This window comes from Genypterus blacodes, unplaced genomic scaffold (assembly GCF_046128005.1).
Source record: "Genypterus blacodes isolate CSIRO-AG114 ecotype Tasmania unplaced genomic scaffold, CSIRO-AGI_Gbla_v1 ptg000055l_1, whole genome shotgun sequence".
Lineage (NCBI taxonomy): Eukaryota > Metazoa > Chordata > Actinopteri > Ophidiiformes > Ophidiidae > Genypterus > Genypterus blacodes.
The window spans coordinates 7,177,761-7,200,118 of NW_027466867.1; the positions used below are offsets into that span (position 1 = coordinate 7,177,761).

Sequence of the window (22,358 nt, forward strand, 5' to 3'; positions counted from 1 at the left end):
CGCGTGGACACAGTCATCGCCGAGCTGGTCCCAGAATCTTTCAAAGATTCCCTTGAAGCCTGAGGGTTTGGCAGTAATTGATAACAAAGGTTTCTCTGGCTTATCTTGAGGAGGCCTCGCTTGAGATCTCATGCATAGCAGCAATCCACTCTCCCTATTAACATCTCAGGCAAAGTCTCCTGCGGGAGCAGCCGGATGTGGGCAGACTCCTCTCCCCTGTCCCTCAATAGTGATGATGTCATTATGGGGGGTGCTCGGGCCATTCATGTCACTTGCTACAGTAATTTGTACCCTGGACATTGTAGGAATGGTGCTCGCTGCAACTCAACAAAAACACAAATGTAGACATATTTGTGCTCCAATTGTTGAAGTATATGACTATAATATAATACTACTAGTGTTATGCGAGGGACAACTTTGAAAGAACAAACAAAACTCTTTCATATTAGTATCAGAAAACAAATGTGAAACAAATGATACTGGGATAAATTCATAGTTAAATTGGATGCATGAACAGCATGAATATTTAACTGTGGCCTTGGGCAGCTCCAATGACCTGGTCAGCCTTGTCTGGCTATTGTCCTCACGGCGATTAGCTGAAAAGCCTGACAATTGTTTGAAATGAAACACACACGAGCAGCCGCTTCGGGATACACAAAGGAAATTATACTACATGACTATAATGGACACTATTCATGAAAGGGTTAGTGTGAGAGCACGAGTTTATACAGTACAGTACGTGTGGCCTCAGGTGGTTCCAATGTATGAAACATGAATATTTACCTGCGGGCCCCGGGGCGACTCCAGTGACTTGGTCTGCTCCGTTCTCTGGCGTCTCCCCTCACAGCCATGATCTGAAAAGGCAGATAACTAAGTTGTTTGAAATTACACCCTGACAAATACTAACAACATGTGAATACCTAGAAAACGAAAGAAGAAAGAATTATTTTGAGGTGGATGTTGATGACTGTTGTCGAGAGCAACACCAACTTCCAGAACCAGAATGAACTACTTAGAGATATTGCAAGAAAATCCATTTGCTGTGTTTTTGCCTTTATTATGCAATGACTTGGGTTTAAACGTCGTGCCAAGCAGAGATTTGTTGAAGGCCATGGGATATGGGATATTCTGAACCCTTTTGGTTTTCCATATCCAGCTTCCGACCTCTCAAACACGGTCTCAAAAGTAGTGTGTTCTCAAAATAAGTCTGGACGGAACGTGCGTTGAAAAGAAATTTTGGCTCCCGTTTCATTAGTTATGCAAATAAAAACTGAAACCGCGCATTCAGTATTTATGCAAATGAAATTAAAAGCAGCCTATGCAAATGCGGGACCCCTGAACAATGTTTTTGCCAAGTTTGGAGGCCGTTGTAGGCATGGAGTTCGTTGCAACTCCACACAAACGTTTTTTCGACGAGAAATACGGTGGCACTAAAGGAAAGACAGACAGCGTCATCATTTTTAAATAAACACTACCACCCAAGTGCTAAGCCCCCGTAGATTTAGTGCTTGTGAGCAAAAACCCCTGAAATGAAACACCACCTCTGCTTACCAGGTGACGTGTAGGGTGCCAGGCCAAAAATCCCTACCTTAACCTCAAGCTTCCTCATTCCTGCCTCTAAACACAATCTGACTGAGGACAATGTGACCCAACACAACACAGGCCTGAGGCAGAACAGGAGGGTAACACACACACACACGCACACACACAAACACACACACACACACACACACACAGGCATGTGGACTCACACACGCTCATGAACGCAGTCATAAACACCACATTTTCTCCAGCCCTTTCCCAGAGTGGTATCTGATGGTGTGATGGAGCGTCGGGTTTGTTTGGTTGCTCAGAACAGAGAGGAGGTGCGGAAGTCGGCAGATAAGAACTGGTCGGACCACATGATTGTAAAAAAATACAACCTTTCTTCTGCGCTCTCCATTCTCTAAAGATGTGTGTACTCGCGCTGTTCTGTCTCCAACCCTCATCTTTACTCCTCCACCTCAGGCACCACACACTTTGTGTCCGCGAGGCTCGACTGTCATTTGGTGATTAGACACAGGGTCAGGTGCAACATCCTCTGAAGGTGCTAGAGTGCAATGAGCAACACCAGACACACACACACACACACACACACACAGAGGGGGATCTGTCACACTTTCAAACACAACATCTATGAGTGATAATTGGCAACTTCCTAGACCAGCCAACACATCCACTTTTCCCCAAAGACGGAAAATCACTCATGTCCACAAACACATGTCAACAACTGCAGACGTATGTTGCCGTGCACACATCCGCAAGGTGAAAACAGTCGTAAGAGTTTGTCACGTGTAGGTCAGGCCTGAGCTATGAAGCCGGGAAGCTCATCACAGGAGACTGGATCGATTTAACCATAAAATATTACAACTTTGACCTGTTTTTCCTCACACACGAAACAACACAACTGTTCTCGTACAGCTGCGCACACAAACACATACACACACATATATGCCTACACCTGGTGCCCACCTGGTTAATCTTAATCATGGTGACACTCAACTCTGCATTTTGCACAGAGATAATGGGCAAGTTCAATATGAGCCCATTGTCAGACAGATGGGCACCCAAAGGGGGTCTTGGAGAAACAGCAGCCCCCATCCACCTGCCTGTCCCGATACGTGACCTCCAACCTGAAGCACGCCACAGGGCAGATGACTGACTGCATCAGACTGCAGAGGGGCAACAGTGAACAAGCAGTTTTGGTGGGTTTAAAGAGCTGTGTTGTAGTAAAATGATTTCAATTTCATTTAAACATATTTGGTGATTTACAGTGTGTATGTTAGCAGCGGAGTGTAAGAGCTGGGAAGGGAAATGAGACGACCTTGATAAGGGGCTTCAGATGGGGGGGATGAGAGAGAGGGGCAGAGGGAGAGAGGTGCGATCCCTCCCCCTCTGTGTATCCATTCTGGAGAGTAATGGCTGACCACAACCATTCAGAGGGAAGGTCACACAGATGAACATAATGAAAAGCACATTCTATAAACACTTACATTCATTTTTCTTTCGTAAGCTTCTCATTTTCTGAAAGGATTCTTTGGTCCAAAACTGAAAATACTTACTTAGCATATATGTGTGTGTGTGTGTGTGTGTGTGTCATTGTGTCCCAGTGGCTTATTCACACACATGAGCTCAGACTTTAACTAGATAGTTCAAGTTCAAGAGGAAATGCGTCTGTCACCTGTTAGATACCAGCATCACACACCAACACGGTCCCAGGGCCTCCTACTGGTCGCTCACCAAACATCCATCAAACAAACAAACCTCTCCGGACACGCATCAAAGGTCAGAGTGTGACAGGGCAAGACGAGGGGTTGATCGGAGTGACGGCGCTAAGTGTGGTGTGGTATTAGGGTCGGAGGTCACGTACATGAAGCATTGTCGAGGTGCTTTTGACACAGTTACCGCAAACAAACCTCTGGGTGGCTGCTGATTTGAGATGTCCTGTCATGTTCCGTTATGATGACGACTCGCGACACAACTTTTAGTCCGACTATAGCCACAATTTGCCCATTGAGACTGATTCCTTTTGACAGTTTGGCTCGTGGCTGACAAGAGACTGACTTTTCCTGGATTTGAATAAAATAATAATACACGCCGCGTGTCAACAATCATTTCTCAGTCACTTGAGAACATTTGGTTTCCTTAAAAGAGTTTAAGTTTTATGTGTACAGATGCAAATTCTGGCTCGTGTTGTTTGGCACTGTAGTAGAACACACACAGCTGTGAGTAGAGCTCTGGATCTCAGCTTGTGTCTATCATAGATGTTCTTCATACGCCCGCTACACCACCTGAGGTCATGCATGCAAGATTCACCTTGTCGCAAAGCTAAAGTTCCATTTGCATCTGCTTTGGATGTCTTCTGGCTTTTTCTGCTGAAATCCATCCGGCGGCAAATCAACCTTGTGACTGAATCTAGTACATTGATTTTAAATGTTTCTTAATATGCACTGTCCCTATTAAATAAATCCTAAAATATCCATCTTCTCATGAATTCTACATTAAATTTGACCGTCTGATCAATAGTTAACAAAGTGATATGGAACGGTACTAAGATACTACTTATATTTACAGTATTAATGTCTGTTCTCAAAGCATTTGTGAACCAAATAGTTTTGCTCTCACAGGAAAGTCAGCGATATAGAAAAAAAAAACGCCTATACTAATTCAAATTCCCTCCTTTGCGTGAGGAAATAAGCGTTGGAGCCGGGGCGATGCGTCTGTGTTGATATAATGAGCAAGCTGTGGATATGAATCATTTCCGTCGTTGCAGGTACTACAGTTCGGCGCCCGAGGCAACGCGCGGTGATTGATAACTCGGATGATTACACTTTGCCAATGGGGGCGGGAGGAAGAGGGAGGTGTTGAGTAGAGGAAGAGGGGGAAAAGGAAGGGGACATAATGACACTAATGATAATTACAGAATTGCTAATACCTGAATCTTCAAGTAAGTAGCTGTGCCCCTTAGTCCTAGACGTCGCAAGATGTATCCTTTCATTACCTCATAGCACCAGAGACTTTTAGCCAACATCTAATTTTAATCAAAAGATAATGGCTTAACTATGGATGTCACTGGGGCTGAAGGTGCAATCACAACAAAGCCCCACCCTCTAACTTTAGTTAAGCAACTTCAACTTGTTCACTGTAGTTGATATTCTCTCCTGTTCATAACAGTTCAACATACACTACTAAACAAGTTCAATATTAGCTTTAGAAACTGGTTTTGGCCATCATCATCATCCTCATCAAATGTCTACTTATTCCTATAAACCCTTCCATGTTTTGGGACGCTTTCCTACATGTTCACGTGGTCTGTACACCCTCATCCACTCCACATATCCATTGTTCATTGTTTTCGTGATGCATTTGCAGTACGAAAAGCAACAACAAAACAACAGCGGGAGTCTAATGCGTCACTTTTGATCATCACAGAAGCGTGTGGTCATGAATGAAAGTACTTCAAGTTCCAATCACAGCTAAAAGAAGGGGAAACAATAATAAATGCTGTGAAATTACAAAGAGTTGACGATAATATGATAACATTCAACGGTGCTTCTGAGCTTGTATTTTTATCCCCCCCAAGTCTTGCTGATAGTTGATTGTGGCTCAGTAGCCAAAAATATTCTGTTTGATGCAAAGCCGGAGATTCCACTCGACACTTTTGAATCAGTCTCTCTCCCTTTGTCGACTGACTTTTTGACCTAACCAGAGAAAGGGTTAAGGAATTCATTTGATTGTTGGAGAGGTCTTACTTGACAATCCATCAAGCTTGTTTTGTAGTTGGACACAAGTAGAAAATTGGTGCCACTTTCTTTTCTTTTTTTAAATCAGCGAACAACAATGGCACTCCACTTTCAAAATTGACTTGTGCCTGAATTTCTACAGCGTCAACTTAGCAGCCCTCGCCTAACAGTCGACCCCTTTAGCAGATTGCTAATTGCTGGATGGTGGGGCTGCGCTTTCCCAAACCAGACCTGACAGCATTCAGTGGCAGACTCAGAACATCATAACAGCTACATGAAAGAAATGGAGTCGGTGAAAACTCTTCAGTGTCCCCGGGTGGATGGTCCAAAAAAGGAACAGGGTTTGTCTCTCTCTCTCCCTGTGTGTGTGTGTGCGTGTGTGCGCTTGTGTGCTTGTGTGTGTGTGTGTCCTCGCGGCTGCTGTCAACATGTTCTCTAAAGGTTGAACCTGCTCACCCTCATTAAAACAAGTTGGCGGAAAAATATTTACTCTCTGCATGGCTGGATGTAGACGCAGCAGAGTAACGCGTGTCTGTGTGTGTATCAGATAATAGCAGTGAGACCTACTTGAGCAATTCAAATTCTACATATATTTCAACAGTAATCTCTTGTGAGCCGTCAGATAAATGGAATATAAAGTCGAATAGTTCAAGTAAAGAACGAATCCATGGGTAAATATGTTCATTACCTGAGGACGTCTTTCAATCACTCTCTGACAGTGATGGGCAGTGGGCTGAAGCGCTTCCTAATTAGTCAGTTCTGGGCAAGGAAAGCCAACACACACACAGACAGACAGACAGACAGACACACACACACACACACACACCTAACACTAACCCTCTTCTGGACAATGCCTACAGCTCACTTTTCAAACAGCTCTCTCTCTCTGTCGTCACCCATTCGTGCGATCTTTGGCCTCTGAATCTTATAAATCTGTACTCCATGGGTCAAACCCCGAAATACCACGACGGTCTGGATGATAAAGCGGTGGCAAATTAAGCCAGCGGGTACGTAACAACAACACTAATGGGTTCACACAAACCCACTGATGTCCTATTCAGTAAGAGAAGAAAAAAAACAATCTGTTATAATCCGCCCACCTGTTTCAGTGAGGGAGAGGGAGACATGGAGGAAGATACTGTTGGATATTAGGAGCAATTTATTAAAAGAAATGAAACAAAATGCTTGGGAATCTTCAGGAGCCAAATATTTTAAGGTCTCATCTAAGAGGTTTGGCTTTATGAGACAGTCTGATGGCTCAATTCTTTTCGAAGAAGGCGGACCAAGGGTAAGCTGAGGGAGGAGGAGAGACGGAATGAGAACAGAGGGTGAACGTAGCAAGAGAGAAGAGTAAGGATGAATGGAGAGGCTGACAGAGAGCCGGCGAGGTAAGGAGAGCTGTGTTTACGCCAGTCTGTGCCACAGTTGCTCTGACCAGTCCCCCGGCTTTGGCTGGCAGATGGGTCCTGTCACGGTGCCGCCTGAAGGATGGCGACCCGCGCCGACGTCTTTACAAGGCACCGACACACACACCCGCGCGCGCGCACATGCTCGAACAAATCCGCACAGACGCCACGTGCTCTCTTGCAATTTCACTTTCTTGCCAGCATGACGGTGGCGCTGACAGATTGAGAGCAAACAAGCAGACGGGCAATCAGCTCAGACACCTGAGCGCGCCCTAAGGACCCCCGCTCTCGTCGGCAGGCTGAAGCGACTGCTGGCTACACTGCAAACCACCAATTAGGTGCTGGGGAAAAAAAAAATCTCCATTAAAAGACCAATTAAAGAGCCATTACGGATTAATGAGAAGAGTAGTACCTGTTAGGTGTAAAGCAGCCTAACGGGGACGCAGCAGACTCAACAGCTGAGCACCGCCACAGCAGGACACTTTTATTGGACATGCAGTCAGACGTTATCAAACGCTCAGACATCACGCTCAGCCGTTTAGGGTTGCGATGACAGAGCACGCCGACATGACACGGGGGTCAGAGCTCGCGTCACGCAGCCTGTCGTCAACCCTTTGGCCCGGTGAAACATAATTGCCCCAAAATAATCTTTTAAAGAAAGCCCAGTTCAAAATGGAGCGTGTTTGCAGCGGAGCACGTAGAGGGAATGATGGAGGTAGCGTTTCCTGCGGGGCGGTGATGAAGTGAGCTGCCACTAAACTCCCCTTTCAGCCATTAAAACACGGTGAGCTTTACAAGGACAGGGCCAGGTATGATTCACAGGCTGAAGACTGAATCTGTGCTCTAATAATCACAACTAAACAATGTGATTACCTTCCATTTCTGTCCACTGCGGTCGCGTCTCCAGACACTTGTGAATCTGTGTTTGTGTGTGTTGTTTGTGTATGTAGCAGAAGGACACTCGTCTCTCTCCCTTTCCCTCTCCCTCGCTCTGAGATATATATAAATAACGGAGGGAGCGAGGGTGAGGGAGAAAGTGAGACAGAGACACGTGTCCTTCTGCTTGATATCGCAGCCTCCATCTGGACCAATCAATACAATCCTTCAGAATGACTGTCACAACTGAATTAATTACCGAGGCATACGTAGCACAGACACACACACACACACACACACAGAAAACCAAGCATGCAACACGTCTTACTCGTACAGAAACATTCCATGTTACTTAAGCGTGGAACATGCACATGCAAGCCTCATTAAGCGTCGGACAGGGAGAATGAATGAAATCCCTCTCTGTTGTCAAGGAAGGAGCGATCACTTGACGATGATTTGATTACAATCCAATATACAAGCTGAAACAATATTTTCTTTTCTTTAAATACAGGCGCTCTCTCTCTCCTCCCCCTCGCCCCGCATACACACACTCTCTTTCTATACGTCTGTGTGAGTGTGTGTGTTTGTGAGGGGGATCTATCCTTGTTACATGCTGGCAGATTGACTTTGCCTGGAAAAAAGATATCATGTGTCCTTAGGGTCACATTTGTCTTCATAGGCGTAATGGTAAGACACACACACATAGAGAGCGGGGGACTGAAAGGGAGAAGGATGGTCAATAAGTAATAAATAGTCGGGACAACAAGAAAGGGAGAGAGTGAAGGACATCGACAGAAAGAGACAACCGGGACGCAGGAAGGACAAGAGTGAGAGATGGAATGTGAAAAGTGGAGAGGTAAAGCGGTGATGTGAATGTTGCCTGGCTACACCGAGTATACGGATGAATTGGAGGAAAGTAAGGAATTTGGGCCATATTTTCTCTGAGCGTTGTGCCCAGAAAAGACCATCCCGTGATCGTAATGGCATGGGAGTGTTGGAACAGCTGGACAGGGCTGCCGGTTAGGGATCGAGTGCAGCACACGGACATTGGATGCAACAAATAGCTGTCATCTTGTGTTCTCACTCTAAAACTGGACATAAGTCTCCACGAAAAACAGTTACAAGACATACAGGTTCACGTGGGGAGATGCACACCGCTATCACATGTGATCAAATAGTTATTTTCAAAGTGTTATATTATTTATTGGCCGGAAAAATCCCCTGAAATCCAACAGGGCCGAATACACGAAATGTCCAATTTGGGGGGGCTTTCGTGCTTTTGGGTCAGTTGAAGATGAAAAGGAGAGGAATAAGAAGAAAAAAAAGGAGAGGGGAATTGAGAGAAGGGGGAAAAGGAAAGGAGATAAGGAAGCACAGAGGCAAAGGAAGAAAAAAAATCATATATGGAAGGCAAGTACACATTATTGAGTGTTCCAAACAATGATAAAATCCATTATACACACACACACACACACACACACACACACACACGCACGCACACGCACACACACACACACACACACACACACACACACACACACACACACACACACACACACACACACACACACACACACACACACACACACACACACACACACACACACACACAATAGGGTGAGGTGATGGGGTGACACTTAATTTCATTACCATTGACATCACCAGTACATCATTGCTCATCTTTCTTCACAGCACACACACACACACACACACACTCCACCCCTCCCTTGGGTATACATAGAACACATACACAAATCCTGTTATGAGAGGGTACACACCGCAAGGTCACTTTGTGTGTCTGTGTAAGCAGCGATATTAAATGTTTGGACCAGAAACTGCACTTGATGCCACTGCAAACACTGCCCCCACACCAAACAACTGTCGTCTGTTTCTGTTAGTTTGTGGCTGAAAATATTCAGTCGTCCACTCCATTAGCTGAGGACACACCGGAGCAAAGACCAACAGTGTCTTTGTTAAGCACAGGACACTGGAAACGGTGGCTAAAGACTCACAAAAGAGAGGAGAGGAAGAGACAGAATATGCTGAGAGTACAGACACTGCATCAATCCTAAATATGCTCTTCTGTTATTAAAGATATCATGGTGCCACACACACACACACACACACACACAAAAAGAAAGAGTAGTCAGAAAAAATGGATTCTCTACTCTACAGTCCGTGTTGCAAACCTTTACACACATTACCAATTGAAAAAACACAATAAAGAATTGAGAGTTGTAGTAAATGATAAGTATAATGGGTCTCTCTCTCTTCCAACTTTATCCTATCTCCTCTTTCCAAGTGTAGAAGTAGAAATGGGACGGGGGAAATTTGGGAGAGGAGACAGGATGGAGAGGGGAAAGCAGAAAATGAGGATGAGCACAGCCATATGGCATGGGGATACAAACACATGCTTGTTGACAAACCTACATTAACTCTCACACACATGGGGGAATGATACACATACATCACACACACACACACACACAACCATGGATCCTGTCCCTTTAGTTGACCATCAATCATTGCTGACATGTTATTAACCATGATGGCTCTAGTGGCTGTATCTATATAGAGAAAGGCTGTCTGTGTGTGTTTATTTATGCAGAAAAAACACACTCACACAGTGCCAACCAAGAGTCATGCAGCTGTCACGCTTTGAGGGAAAATACAATTAGACTGACTGCTATTGTATCTATGGAAGTCCAAGTCCAAGAAACACACCACAGGCTTCCATAGCCAGAGATGTTCTTATTACTATTGACAAATCACCTGCACACAAAACAAGTGAGAAACAGACAAACAAAGAGTGTGTGTGTGTTGGTGGAGGAATAAACGGTGTGTGCGAGTGTGTGGGTGTCCTGACAAATCAGCAGAAACACACAGCCCACTTGGCCTTTCATACAAAGACAAATACAAATCAAAAACGATAACATAATAACAAAGATGGCGCTTGCCTGTTTGACGTTCCATTGCTTGATTTCTTTGCACCAAAGTTCTTCAACAGCCGGTAAAAATCCACTTTCCGAAACGGGTCACGACGCCAAATCCAGACATTTAAGATAGTTTTGTGTCTTTTCTCCTTGGAGACGGTTACATTAGATCAAACCCCACGCAGGTTTTGTTTGTTCGTTGTTTTTTGGACTCCACTCTCATTTTACTCAATATTTGCTAAACCTTCTTCGTCATATTAGGATTCGTAAATTCGCAGCTACAAAGGTCATCCGGTATCTGACCTGTGACCCCGGCTGTGCCTCAAACATTAATCATCGCATCCGGTGTAATTAAAAGCGTTAATACAGGCTGAGTGAGTAATGCTGCCTTCACGTACGCCCCGGCGTCTCTCACGGCGCGTACGTGAATGTCACACATTCCAAAATGCTCTTAATCGGGAATTTAAAACAATGGAAGCCCAGTGAAAGTTTTAAATCTTTACACAATATGACCTTCAAGATTCTTACTGTTAATAATTGACCCGGTTTCCCTGTTTTCTAACACTGCGCTTTAACAACATGTCCCTAAAAGGTCACCATGGCTCTCCACTCATATATAATACTGAAAATATATGAAGGTAGAAAAAGCCAGCATGCACACCGTTCTAAACTGAATTCAATAAGTTGTGTTATTAATTACCTCCATGCTTTTTCTGCACTGGAAATTCAAATTTCAGGGCCCTTGATTAGAAACCATGTTATCTTGTGCAGAGGTCATTGTGGGTTTTGACTACTTTAACATCCCCCTCCTCACTTAATTCGGCCTCCTTAGACTCACCCAAACGTAATAAAGAAAAAGGCTTCAGAGGATGACATCATCATCAGCAGTGGAGGAATTTTTGGGATGAAGACTATAGCAAGGAGAAGAACCTCAAGCATCGTCAGAAAAGTGTGTAAAACTGCAATATGAAGTTGGAAATAGTCAGTTAGAGGTGTTGCTTCTCTGGTTTAATAAGCACCTGATCAAAGCAAAAATAAACTCTCCACCTTCAAGGTTAAACATCATTCGCATCATTAAAATCCACTTTACAACCACTGGCATGATAATAATGTTAATGACTGAGAGGAATGGCATTGCCTCTGCTGCTCCCCTGGCTGAACAAAAAACAAGAAGCCCGTGTTGATTTGCTCTGTGACGGCTGTGTTGCAGGGGATGTCCCTGCTGGCTGAGGATGACGGCTGCAGAGAGGCAGTGGAGTGACTGACGACTCCGAGATAGTCCGTCTGTCAGACAGAGTGATGGCTGGGAGACACTCGCTGGCAGATCAGGCGAGACGAGAAGAAATAAGAGGAGAGGAGGAAAATGAGGAGAGACGGGGGAAGCCTGGCAGCTCTGTCTCTTTCTGTCTGGGGAGATTTGGAAAATGGAGACGGCACGAGAAACTGTTCAGGAGGCCTACAGTGGGAGCTGCGTTGTTGCTGTTGATGAGTACCTGCACTTATTGATTAAAACGTTTGAGTGGAGGAGTGAACAAAGACTCCATTAGGCTCCAGCCAGCGTCGCTTGTTTGGTGATATCAATGTTCCACTTCAACTTCAGTGAAAGCACCACTTAAAGCAAACCTAATGAACAGCTTAATTGAACAAGCGTATAATCTACCAAGCATCTTAATCAAGGATTTTGTTGTTGTCGTTCTTGTTTACAGAACATTCCTTTTTCACAGTAGATTGATTCTGTTTGCTGTTGATGTAATAATGTACACTACTTATTTACTGTTAACTATTTTTGCACAAATCCAAGGGTAAATGTTGTCGTGTCACCCTAAGGGTCAAATCTGTGTATAATTGGGACAATTCTAAATTTGCATTCATTTGCATTTTGTCCTCTGTATATAAATATGTACTTGTTGGTCTCCCTGTTTGTGTTCTATGACATGTTTTGTTTTCATTTCCTCCAAAATAAACTTGAACCTTGACCCAGACAGAGGTCACGCCCTCTTAAACACATTTGCATATGCATTGCCAGAGAGTCAGTCAGTCTCCAGGGGTCATGTGTCTGGTTCTCTTTCTCAGGTTTGCTTCTTCCTGGCTGCAGATATCCAGGACAAAGAGCAACACTGAGACACATTTGCATAAATTCTCCCCTTTCCCTTTTCTTTCTCCTCTAGCTGTACATGCACTTCCTGACAAATTGTATTTCCTCCGATTTTAATCTAATTGGCCTGCTTCAGAGCCAAATGGTTGGTCTATTCTGTGCTCTCCAGCTTTTACCATCGACTTTCTCCTTTTCAAAAGTGTACTGTATACACTTACACACATTGTCATCAGTATTCAGTCGATGACACCAACACATTGCCCCAGTTTGCATCTCACGTGATGTCATCCATTTCATACTTTTGCGCAGTGATGATTTCTTTTGTGTTATAGAAACTTTCCATCAAAAATACACAGAAGATAAAGTTTGGAAGACCCAGCATACTGACTTACGAAACATAACACAACGTCCTAGTCCTCTGAAAGTCCTCAAAGCCTCGTCTATTCTGCCAGTACAAAAATATTCCCTCTGGTGTACAATGAAGTTGAATTTCGACTCATTTCACAAGGTGTACTGCCATTTCATGACACAAACAAGGATAGAAAGCACGTAAGCCGTTTATCATGTCTGGTTTTCATCTTTTCAGAACCAAGACTGGAGACTGGCACTATATTTCGACAACTTGAATGTAATTTAACTCTCATGTAAATATTGTAGTAAGATAAAAGAAAGATCAAGTACTAGTCGCTTGTGTTTTCTAGCTTTTTCCCTGTATGACTCATCTTTGATTCTCCTTTGTGTTGCTCGAGCCTTCACCCACACACGCATCTTCCTCCTGTCCTTTTGGTATTGATTAAAATAACGTTCCAGTGGTCTAGGGCCATAATCAGCACTTGAAACTGCTCATTAAATCGACATCTTGGAGCTCCAGGAATACACTGCCACTGCAAACCAAGTGCAGATTACCCATTAACCGCACTCACAGCCAGAGTTTGATTTGCTAGTTTGTCGACCGTATGCCCTAAATCTGAAAGACTTACAGTTAAAATCTCCAGGCACTGCAGGCTGAATGACATGACCCAAAAGAGAAAGTCCAAAAAATGTTTGATTGGTCCCTTCACTGTGCGAGCGTCACTGTCCCCTCCCCTAATTGGCTTCCTGGTGTTTCCTCCCACTGAGATAATCTCCAATCAACCATCTGCCATGTCATCATCGTGCGCCACCGCTCTGCCCTTCTCTTTGTTTCTCTGCCATGTTCCCGCCCTGTCCTGCTGATAATGTCGAAAAGCAATATTCCCACAGAATAGTCATTACACAAAACGCCATGTGTGAAAACAAAACTTGCGATTAAAGGTGCACTGTCCTTTCTGACACCGTGTGTGTGCGTGTCTCTGTGTGTGTGTGTGTGTGCGGGCGTTTGGAAAGGCCCTCCTGTGATGGATGTAATAGGCCAGGACAGATGGCCTCAGCAAAGGTGGCCCCACCATCCACCTGCCACACACGCACACACACACACGCCTCAAACACATCCTCAGTGTTTAGTCTCGGTTGTTGTCTGTTCCAGTCCTAGCCTTATTCTGTCGCTCAGAGCAGCGGGGGGGAGCTACATCTGTGCCATGCTTGCTGCTGATGTTGGTACGGAAATAGAAATGAGGAAATCGGCATTTGAACCAACTATTCAGCTGTCTGACATCTCAGAGTAAAAATAACCTGTTGGCGACATGGCTGCCTCTGTGGCGTTGGGTGTTGAGTCACAACCCGCACGTCATAACCTAGTACAGTGTCGGGGAGTGTGAGCTAAGACTGGAACTGAAACGCTATTTACGGTCATCAACAGGAGTCAAATTTGGTTACAAGATTTTTCTATCGTAATCCTTCATTTCAGCTGTGTTGTACTTTATTTCCAGTTGAAAAAGTCAACGGAAAACATTGTTGGTGTCTGTCAGCTTCTCTGCAGATTTGCCACTTTGCACGCAGCAGTCACATAAGGACAAAACCATGGCAGCAGTGGCACACAGAGCAATTTTCTACTATGACAGAAGCTTCAATAGCCCGGAAAGCAATGCAGCCAGAAGGACACAACTACTGCGTTTGTTTGCTTTCAAAAAACAATGATTTTTGCTGTTATTTGTTCTTCCTGTGTAAGTCACAGTAGAGTCAGAGCCGAGAGACTGTAGCTTTTGTGTTCTCGATTTGGTTTCCCATGAATGAATTGAGGTCAGACAGTTGCTATAATTTTTACATTCCTTTCGTTTATGGCGTTGTAAAACTATGTCGTATTAAAGCGCTTATAAACGGTAAACGAACCGTTCTTTATATCAGTATACGGCACCAGTGTGTCTCATTTTCAGACAAAAAATGCTGAGAAGACTAAAATTGGAACAGATAAGAATGATCAAATGAATTATGCATGTGGCATAAACAGGCTCATTAAGTCCATTAATGCATTCCATTTCATCTATTCGACATAAAGTGTAATGAAAACATACATTTACACTACTGAGTAAACAAAGATTAACATACTGATTTTTTTTATATTATCATTTATTTGGATTTGGTTCACAAATGTTACATAGATAGGTTAGAGGGAATTGCACAGAAATCTCTGGGTTTCACAAACAAGTTGGGTTTGACAGTGCAAGAACATCCAAGGATGGCATTTTTCCCTCAAAGTACCTTGCTCATAGGCCCTATGTCACTGGCTATTAATGTCACTTTCTCAACCCACACTTTCCCAGCCTGCCTTTAGAAGTAGTGACCCTCTAATCCCAAACTCTCTTCTCTTAGATCTCGGCTTCCCCCTGCTTCCGTTTATCCGTGCGTGAATGGCAGCCAAGAGGGATCGTCCAGAAACACGATTTTCCCTACAAGAAGTATTAACGGTTAACACTTAACGGCGAGAGCTGTCAGACGGTTTGATATCGATGGAGAAGGGAAGTGGGAGTGTTTGGTCACCTACAAAGGCAACAGGGTGTCTGAAGGGCAGCGAGTCAAGGGTGCATCGCCACATGCATTCAGCAATCAAACGTGTTGCATACAGAGACAGGAGGCAAAGCCCCGAGGAAGGATCTATCAATGTGATTAGATTAACTGGCCAACAAAATGGAACCCCCTAATGCCTGCATGTTGTGTTTGTACACACAGATAAGCTACTGTATCATATTGGTGTAAGTTATCACGTATACATGTACAAGTGTATTTGTATGTACGCTTACATGCTTGCAGATTTAATTAACTTCATCCTGTTTCTTTCTTTACATTTACCATTATGTTATTGTGTGTAGCACCTAGGCTGCCGTTGCTACAAGCGAGGGGTAACTAAGGCCACAATAAAGAAATTCAAAGAGCAGTAATTAGAATGGTGGCACCAGGAAATCCTAATATAATTACACTGGGTTGTTTTTGTAGAAAACAAGAAGAGGATTAAAGTTTAAATGACTCATTTGCAAAGACAAGTAATAAAACACTCTTCAGTTGTGTGGTATCTGGGTTTACGGGTATATAACGCAAAGTTCATCATACATTATTAATGAGTGTTATATTAAAAGTAAAATATGCACAGTACTTGTCTCTCCTGTTACCCAGTGGAAGTGGAGCTATTGATTGCACAGTTTAGAAGGAGAAATGTGCATAAGGCAGATTACAAATAAGAAAACACTGCAGAAGTGTTGATCACACTTGTTAATGTATTTGCATATTTTAATTTTGATTTCAATGCTAATCTACATTAATTTCTTTTAACTAGACCGGGTTAATATTATTTAATGAGATAATTTGGCTGTGCTCCTGGACAGAACAGTGTGGGAAAGAACTGGGATTGACACACAGCAACTAAACTCCTCCAGGAAACCAGAACACACAACTGAGCTTTTTATCTCTGTTTGATTATTTGAGGCCTTGAGGTTCAGAAATTCATTGCCATGTCAAACAAATGGTAATTTCATATAAAACACTTATGTGATCCTGTCAGGGACCTTTGAACAGATAACCTGATGAAACAAGCATGCGTCGGTGCGCGCTGTATTTTGTTCAAACATGTTTTCATTCAAAATTGATGCTCCAAAGCGAAGCAAATTTCCACCAGGGGACAGTGGAGTGAGTAAAGAATTGGCGCGTGTACCTGTCTACTTGTAACTCATTCCAAAGCCTCATCTCTATCACATCAAATATTTAAGTGGCTTGCAGAGTAATAAAGTTAGGATTGATTAGAGGACGTGCCCCCTGCGTTTGGACGCCTGGAGCAGGATGGAACCAATAAGGGGGCTAATTAGAGGTTGAAATGAGAAAGAGATTGAGATGGGAGAGAGGGGGGGGGGGCACTTTTATCTATCTTTGTGTTGGCATTTGTATTCTATGCATTTATAGTCAAAGGGCATGGCACAATTTACAACATGATCACAAACTGCTGTCATATCGCTTTGAGTGAATCTTTTAAACGATGGTGTTAATATGTTGGGAATAACCAGTGAGAGTGTGTATCCAGGCATTATCAGATCATTCTCTCTCTCTGTGTGTACAGTTACATGTACAAAGTCACAAATTGGTCTTTCTTTTCTATTACAGGCTTAATATTCTGCAAAGTAATTGGATGCCATCTAGTGGTCACCTTTGATAATGAAGTTTGTATCCCCAATTTGTAGCTACGTCTGTCTCTACGCTGTCAGAGGAAAGTATGGAAAACCCGAGTCTTCAAACTTTTCATCCTAGCAGAGTACTTGAAGACCTTGAACAGGTCTGAACAGCCTCCGAAGCTGGAAAACGGGAACCAGCGAACAGTCCGTCTGCTCCCGTGAATGTTCCAAAAGGAGGAGGAGTATCGCTGGACAACTTCAATGCTGACAGAATACTGACCTGCTGCCCACTGACACACACGCACCATCGTCACAGAAGAGCCAAAACCACACGTGTAAGGCGAGACACCGTGAAACACAGACTCCCCCGGCCTTACGGATTCCCTGTTACTCCAGACCACTCCCGCCTCATCTGCCAACTCCATCCCGCTGAGGTTACAGAGGGCCTGGAGACAAACTGACGCCAAGGCCTGATGGTCAGAATAACGGAGCACGATGGCAGCAAGGCGGGATGCTGCGCCTCGACGAAGTAGCAGTTCCTGCCGCTCCGCTAGAGGACGCAAGAGGGAACAGAAGGACTTACTTACTGTGCTACCTTGGAATAACAACAACTTTTTCGAGGGCACAAGGGAAATCAAAGAGGTAAACTTACAGCTATCATAGGACATGCGTGAGATGGCCTGTCCAGCATGAAGAAGCAGCTCCTCATCCGTGCTGGTCAGTGTAGACAACAGAGCAGGAACCAAACCTGCTTCCACAAACCCTTTACGGACCACAGCTGAGAGAACACACAAAGAGACTCAGTGAATTAATGGAGAACCACAGCTATAATGTGCTCATATGATTTATCTGGGTTATGTAGGAAACTTACACTCCTTGGCGAGTTCAGCGAGTAGTTTTGCCGTCAGCGCAGTTAGCGGTCCTCTTCTCATCAGAGACAGGGCCAGAATAGGCAGGATCCCACTGATCATCACCTGCTCAGGGGCACCTTTCTCTGGACACCAGGAGAATTAGAACAAGTCAACATCGCACTCACTCACACACATTGGCAAAGTGAATGTGTATAGATGTGTGAAAGAACTCACCTCTCTCCTTAATCTTAATCAGCACTGTGTTCAGGTGGGGCTTGAGTTCACCTTCAATCAGCTCCAGACCAAGAACTCTGATGGTGCCAAGAGCGTTGTTCAGATCATCTGTGGGCAGCAAAGAGGAAGATGAAGACAAAGTAATGCAAACAATGCTAGCTGTGCATATGCTTTCAAAAGGGTTAAATCGTTATTACAAAGTTGTTGTACTCACCATTTGGCGTGTAGAGGTGCGGCCGACTGGATCCACGTTTGTCCATGTGCGCATGTGTATGTGTGTATGTGAGCGGCACGGTAGAATGTCCCATTCTGCTCCGTCCGCCTGGCAGTGGACAGTTGGTAGTCAAACCGTGTCAAATTGTTGTTTTCCTACAAAACACTCAGGACTTTGAATGATTTTCTCCCTTTGCTTCTTTCCTTCCAAAACAAACATGATTGTCTCTCCGTTTGGTACGAGTAGGTGCATGCAGCCGGCTTCTGTTCGCCAGCCAACTCTCTGTGTTAATACAAAGCAAATCCCTGGTAAGTCTCTTCTCTCCCCCTCCCTCTGTGTATGTTTACAGTTCAGGAATTAGCAATTCCATTCTGACTGAACCTAAAATCCCCCACAATGCCTTTCAGCTACCAGAACATTCAGGCCAAAATCATCACAAGGCAAACAACGAGAGCCGGTGTAGTTATGAAAATTAAATCTTTATATTTCAGCACTTTTCAGACACAATTTTCAGTACTGTAATACAGAATGATACATGATCAGCTGTAAATCTACAAATAAATACAATACAAAAGGAGACATTTTACAGAGGGTTAAAAATATAATCCTGATTTCCACTCCACAGCCTCTCTGGAGTTTCTCTGTGCTTCTACAGGTTTCTCATTCTCACTGTACAGCACGTTTACATCAAAATAAAAAATAAACATAAATGGGTTTAATTAGAAATCAAAAAATATATATGAATCTGTTTCTACCAAAGGAACAAAGGATTTGCGTAAGGTTAAGATATAACAAACTATACTGGTGTTCAGCTCTTCATGACCTGATCTTCCTTCACAGCTGAACTGGCACTGAACAACCCAGCTTCCCTTCTAATGTGACTGTTTGTATGTGTGATGCCTCTATAGGCCGCTGAAAACCTGGATTTGCTGGGCCGGCCCTGAGGAGGATCTGAGGCCAGTGTCACTCAGTGGGTCAGAGTGTTCCCAGCTGCATCCAGACCAGTGGAGACGGTCTCGTATCCCACAGACACCAGCGTAAGGACGTTGCCCTCCACCTCGTCAGGCTTGCACTGCTCCACTTGGTTTTCCACCACAGGAACAGCCAGTCCAGTTTCTGTTATGATCTTCTTCTTATTTCTACTTTGCCCCTTGGCCTTTGACAGGACCTTTGCGGGGTCTTTGACCCCTGCAGGCACCTTGTGAGGTTTCTCTCCATTAGTGGGACGAGGCTTTCTGTGGCGCCGGCGGACGCGCCGCAGCGGTGGAGTCGGATCGGTTGCTGCCGCACCGGACAGGACCCGAATTTGTTGTTCAATTACCATGATGATCATGTCCAGTGCAACATCCAACATTCCGATACCAAGGCCATGAGTGACGTTATCAAACGCTCCACTGTTGACTGGGTCCTTGAAACACTTCCTCATATCCTCCAGGTGGTTCCTGAGAGAGGCAAACACACAGACCAATCATTACTTTTCCTTGACTCTTGATTTAACATGATTAGTATTCTATTTAAAATCATAGACATACATACTTAGTTTCAATAATTTTGGACCAGTGTTGTACTGTGTTTGTCTCTGGGATGAGCTGCTTAGCCATGTTGACACAGTCCACATAGTCCTGAGAGAAGTCCCTCAAATCAGCACACAAAGCTTGAGTGTCTCCTAAGAACAAACATACAATAAGAGACTCATCTTTTACAACCGTGTTTACATTCCTCACCATGTGCCAATAAAAAAAACAATCTTACACACACACACACACACACGCACACACAGTCACCTTACCTTCAGTGAGTTTAGAGAAAGATGAGGATACAGAGGTGGTTGTGCTCGGTGTGAGGCCGAGTACACTGAGCGACTCAAGGAGTGATTTCTTGCTGGCCGGGCCTCTGCTGACCCGAGTGTAGGCTGCCAGCGAGCGCAGGGACATCTTCTCAGGAGAATTAAGGCGCCGTTTAATCTCATCATAAGAGATTAGATACTTCCCTAAAAATTAGAGGTGAATTCATCATTATTTTGATTCATTAGTCCTTGAAACACTCAACATTAAATCAATAATATCTTTCAACAACCGCACACTTACGAGCCTTCGATCCTTTCATGTTGGGATCCAGGAGTGACGACACCTCCGCAAATGGAATCTGTGTCACGGAGTCTGAATTTAGGTTGGTGTTTGGCGCTGGGTCCTGATTCTGGGGCACATCGTCAGTCGGAACTGGGACAGTAAGCTGTATCTGGGGCTGAATGTGCTGAATGTGAGGCTGTAGCGTGTGCATTTCCACCTCATTCTGTTCTAGTGGAGTGTGAAGTTGTACTCCTTGAGGAAGTACAATTGCGTTTTCTGGTAAACCTTGCAGAGTAAGGCCCCCCTGTCCTATGCTGGTTTGATCTGAAGTTACCTGAAAGATGCCCATTACTGGTTTTACCACTCTGAACACCATATTCCCCTGGGCATCCAGCCCCACTACACTTGTAGATGGGTCCATCCCTTTGCTTAATGTTGCCTTTATCACTGAATAAGAGACTTAAGCGGTTTTAAATATCAGATCAGGTTTCCCTAGAAGCTTGTGTAGTGTTATAGTACACCTTTCTGTTCTTAAATGCTTATGGATAGAGCCGACCTGATAAAGGGGGAGGGTAGATGAATCTATTCTATGGCAAAGGTGAACTCCACTGGGCTTGAGGATGTTGTCATCATTCACTCTCTTGTTAGAGTTTTTTTGAAGTGCATCATCGCTCACGGCAGCATGGGAGTGGGAATCTTATTCTGAAAGGCAAAAAAAAGGTTGTGAGAAATTGTTAAAGACAAACGTCTGAAATTAACTTTACATTCAATTTCTACACCATGACACCAAAGTGCGTTGTGTTTGAGTACTTCCGGCAAATGGATTGTGTGACGGTGAATCCAGAAGTTGATGTGATGTTGTCCAATTATGTACATTTTATTGGTTGAAGTATTATTTTGAATGAAAGTGCATAGAGGTTAGAATATCGTGTATGTAACGTAGAATTCCACCGTACGTCTCCACTTGTATGCCGTAACTCATACATGTATACATGAATGCAAACATACATTGTCTTCTTAAAGTGCAAGAAACACGAGGTTAATAATGGCTGCATGTCTTAAAATGCGTTAGCCAAACATTGAACGAGCTTTGTTAATAACTTTCAAAAATAACAAACAAAACACGCTTTTTTTTATCCACAACACAATTTTGAAATAAGTCAGGGCCGTTGTAAAACTTTGTTGATATACTTGTTTAAATTAATACACGCTGCTTTGCTTGTTTCATGACGTAAATAAAATCCACACTGCACATTTGTTATCGCGACTAAACAATCATCATGGCTGCCAGGCGCTGTCTGTGCTGGGTGGTTTTTGTACAACGGGCCTAAAACGAGACACGACGGGGTAAAGACTGAGAGATTTTGTGCCGGTTCTGATATAAACTGTCCGTATTAAAGTGCTGACCGGAGATGCAACTAGTGCCAGACCGGTTGTCCCACTCACCGGTTCGCCGTGTGTTCTTTCGTAAGAGGACACTGATCCTAGAACGGCCGCGTCGACGCCAGCGACATTTTCTCTTCCTCACCAGCGAGGCTTCGGCGGGTTGCAAATCAGCTATACGTGCACTGCTGCCGGAGGGATGTAACCCCGCCACCTATTGGTTTTCCTACATGTCAATCACTTTATACGCGATTTCCTATAGGCTTAAATTGCTGTCAGTTTAGCCGAGGGGGTGGGATTTCTGAGTTGCAGCCAGGGAGTGACGTTTCTTCTCATTCGTCTGTTTTACTTGACTTCATTTCAGAAAATTCTGTTCAACTTCTCAATCGCCATCACGCAATGATTCGTTCTTTAAACAAATTAAATAATAATATACTATAATAAATATTATATAGATTGAAGACTTAACTTATTAAAACAATAATCCAGCTTTGTCAATGTAGA

General features: G+C 43.9%; 1 protein-coding gene and 1 long non-coding RNA gene across 2 annotated transcripts; both read right to left on the reverse strand.

Annotated features, from left to right (window-relative positions):
* Positions 1-16,395: 16,395 nt before the first annotated feature.
* LOC143002120 (uncharacterized) lies at positions 16,396-17,875 on the reverse strand. The gene is made up of 2 exons (XR_012963753.1): positions 17,756-17,875; positions 16,396-17,653 (listed from the first exon to the last, which is right to left on the reverse strand). It is a non-coding gene; the product is annotated as an uncharacterized LOC143002120 (long non-coding RNA).
* A 1,034-nt stretch (positions 17,876-18,909) lies between these two features.
* LOC143001707 (uncharacterized) lies at positions 18,910-22,015 on the reverse strand. The gene is made up of 5 exons (XM_076151438.1): positions 21,918-22,015; positions 20,490-21,173; positions 20,192-20,392; positions 19,939-20,068; positions 18,910-19,844 (listed from the first exon to the last, which is right to left on the reverse strand). Exons 2-5 carry the CDS (start codon positions 20,890-20,892, stop codon positions 19,370-19,372), a joined length of 1,209 nt encoding a protein of 402 aa, XP_076007553.1. The 5' UTR covers positions 20,893-21,173; positions 21,918-22,015; the 3' UTR covers positions 18,910-19,369.
* Between the last annotated feature and the right edge of the window lie 343 nt (positions 22,016-22,358).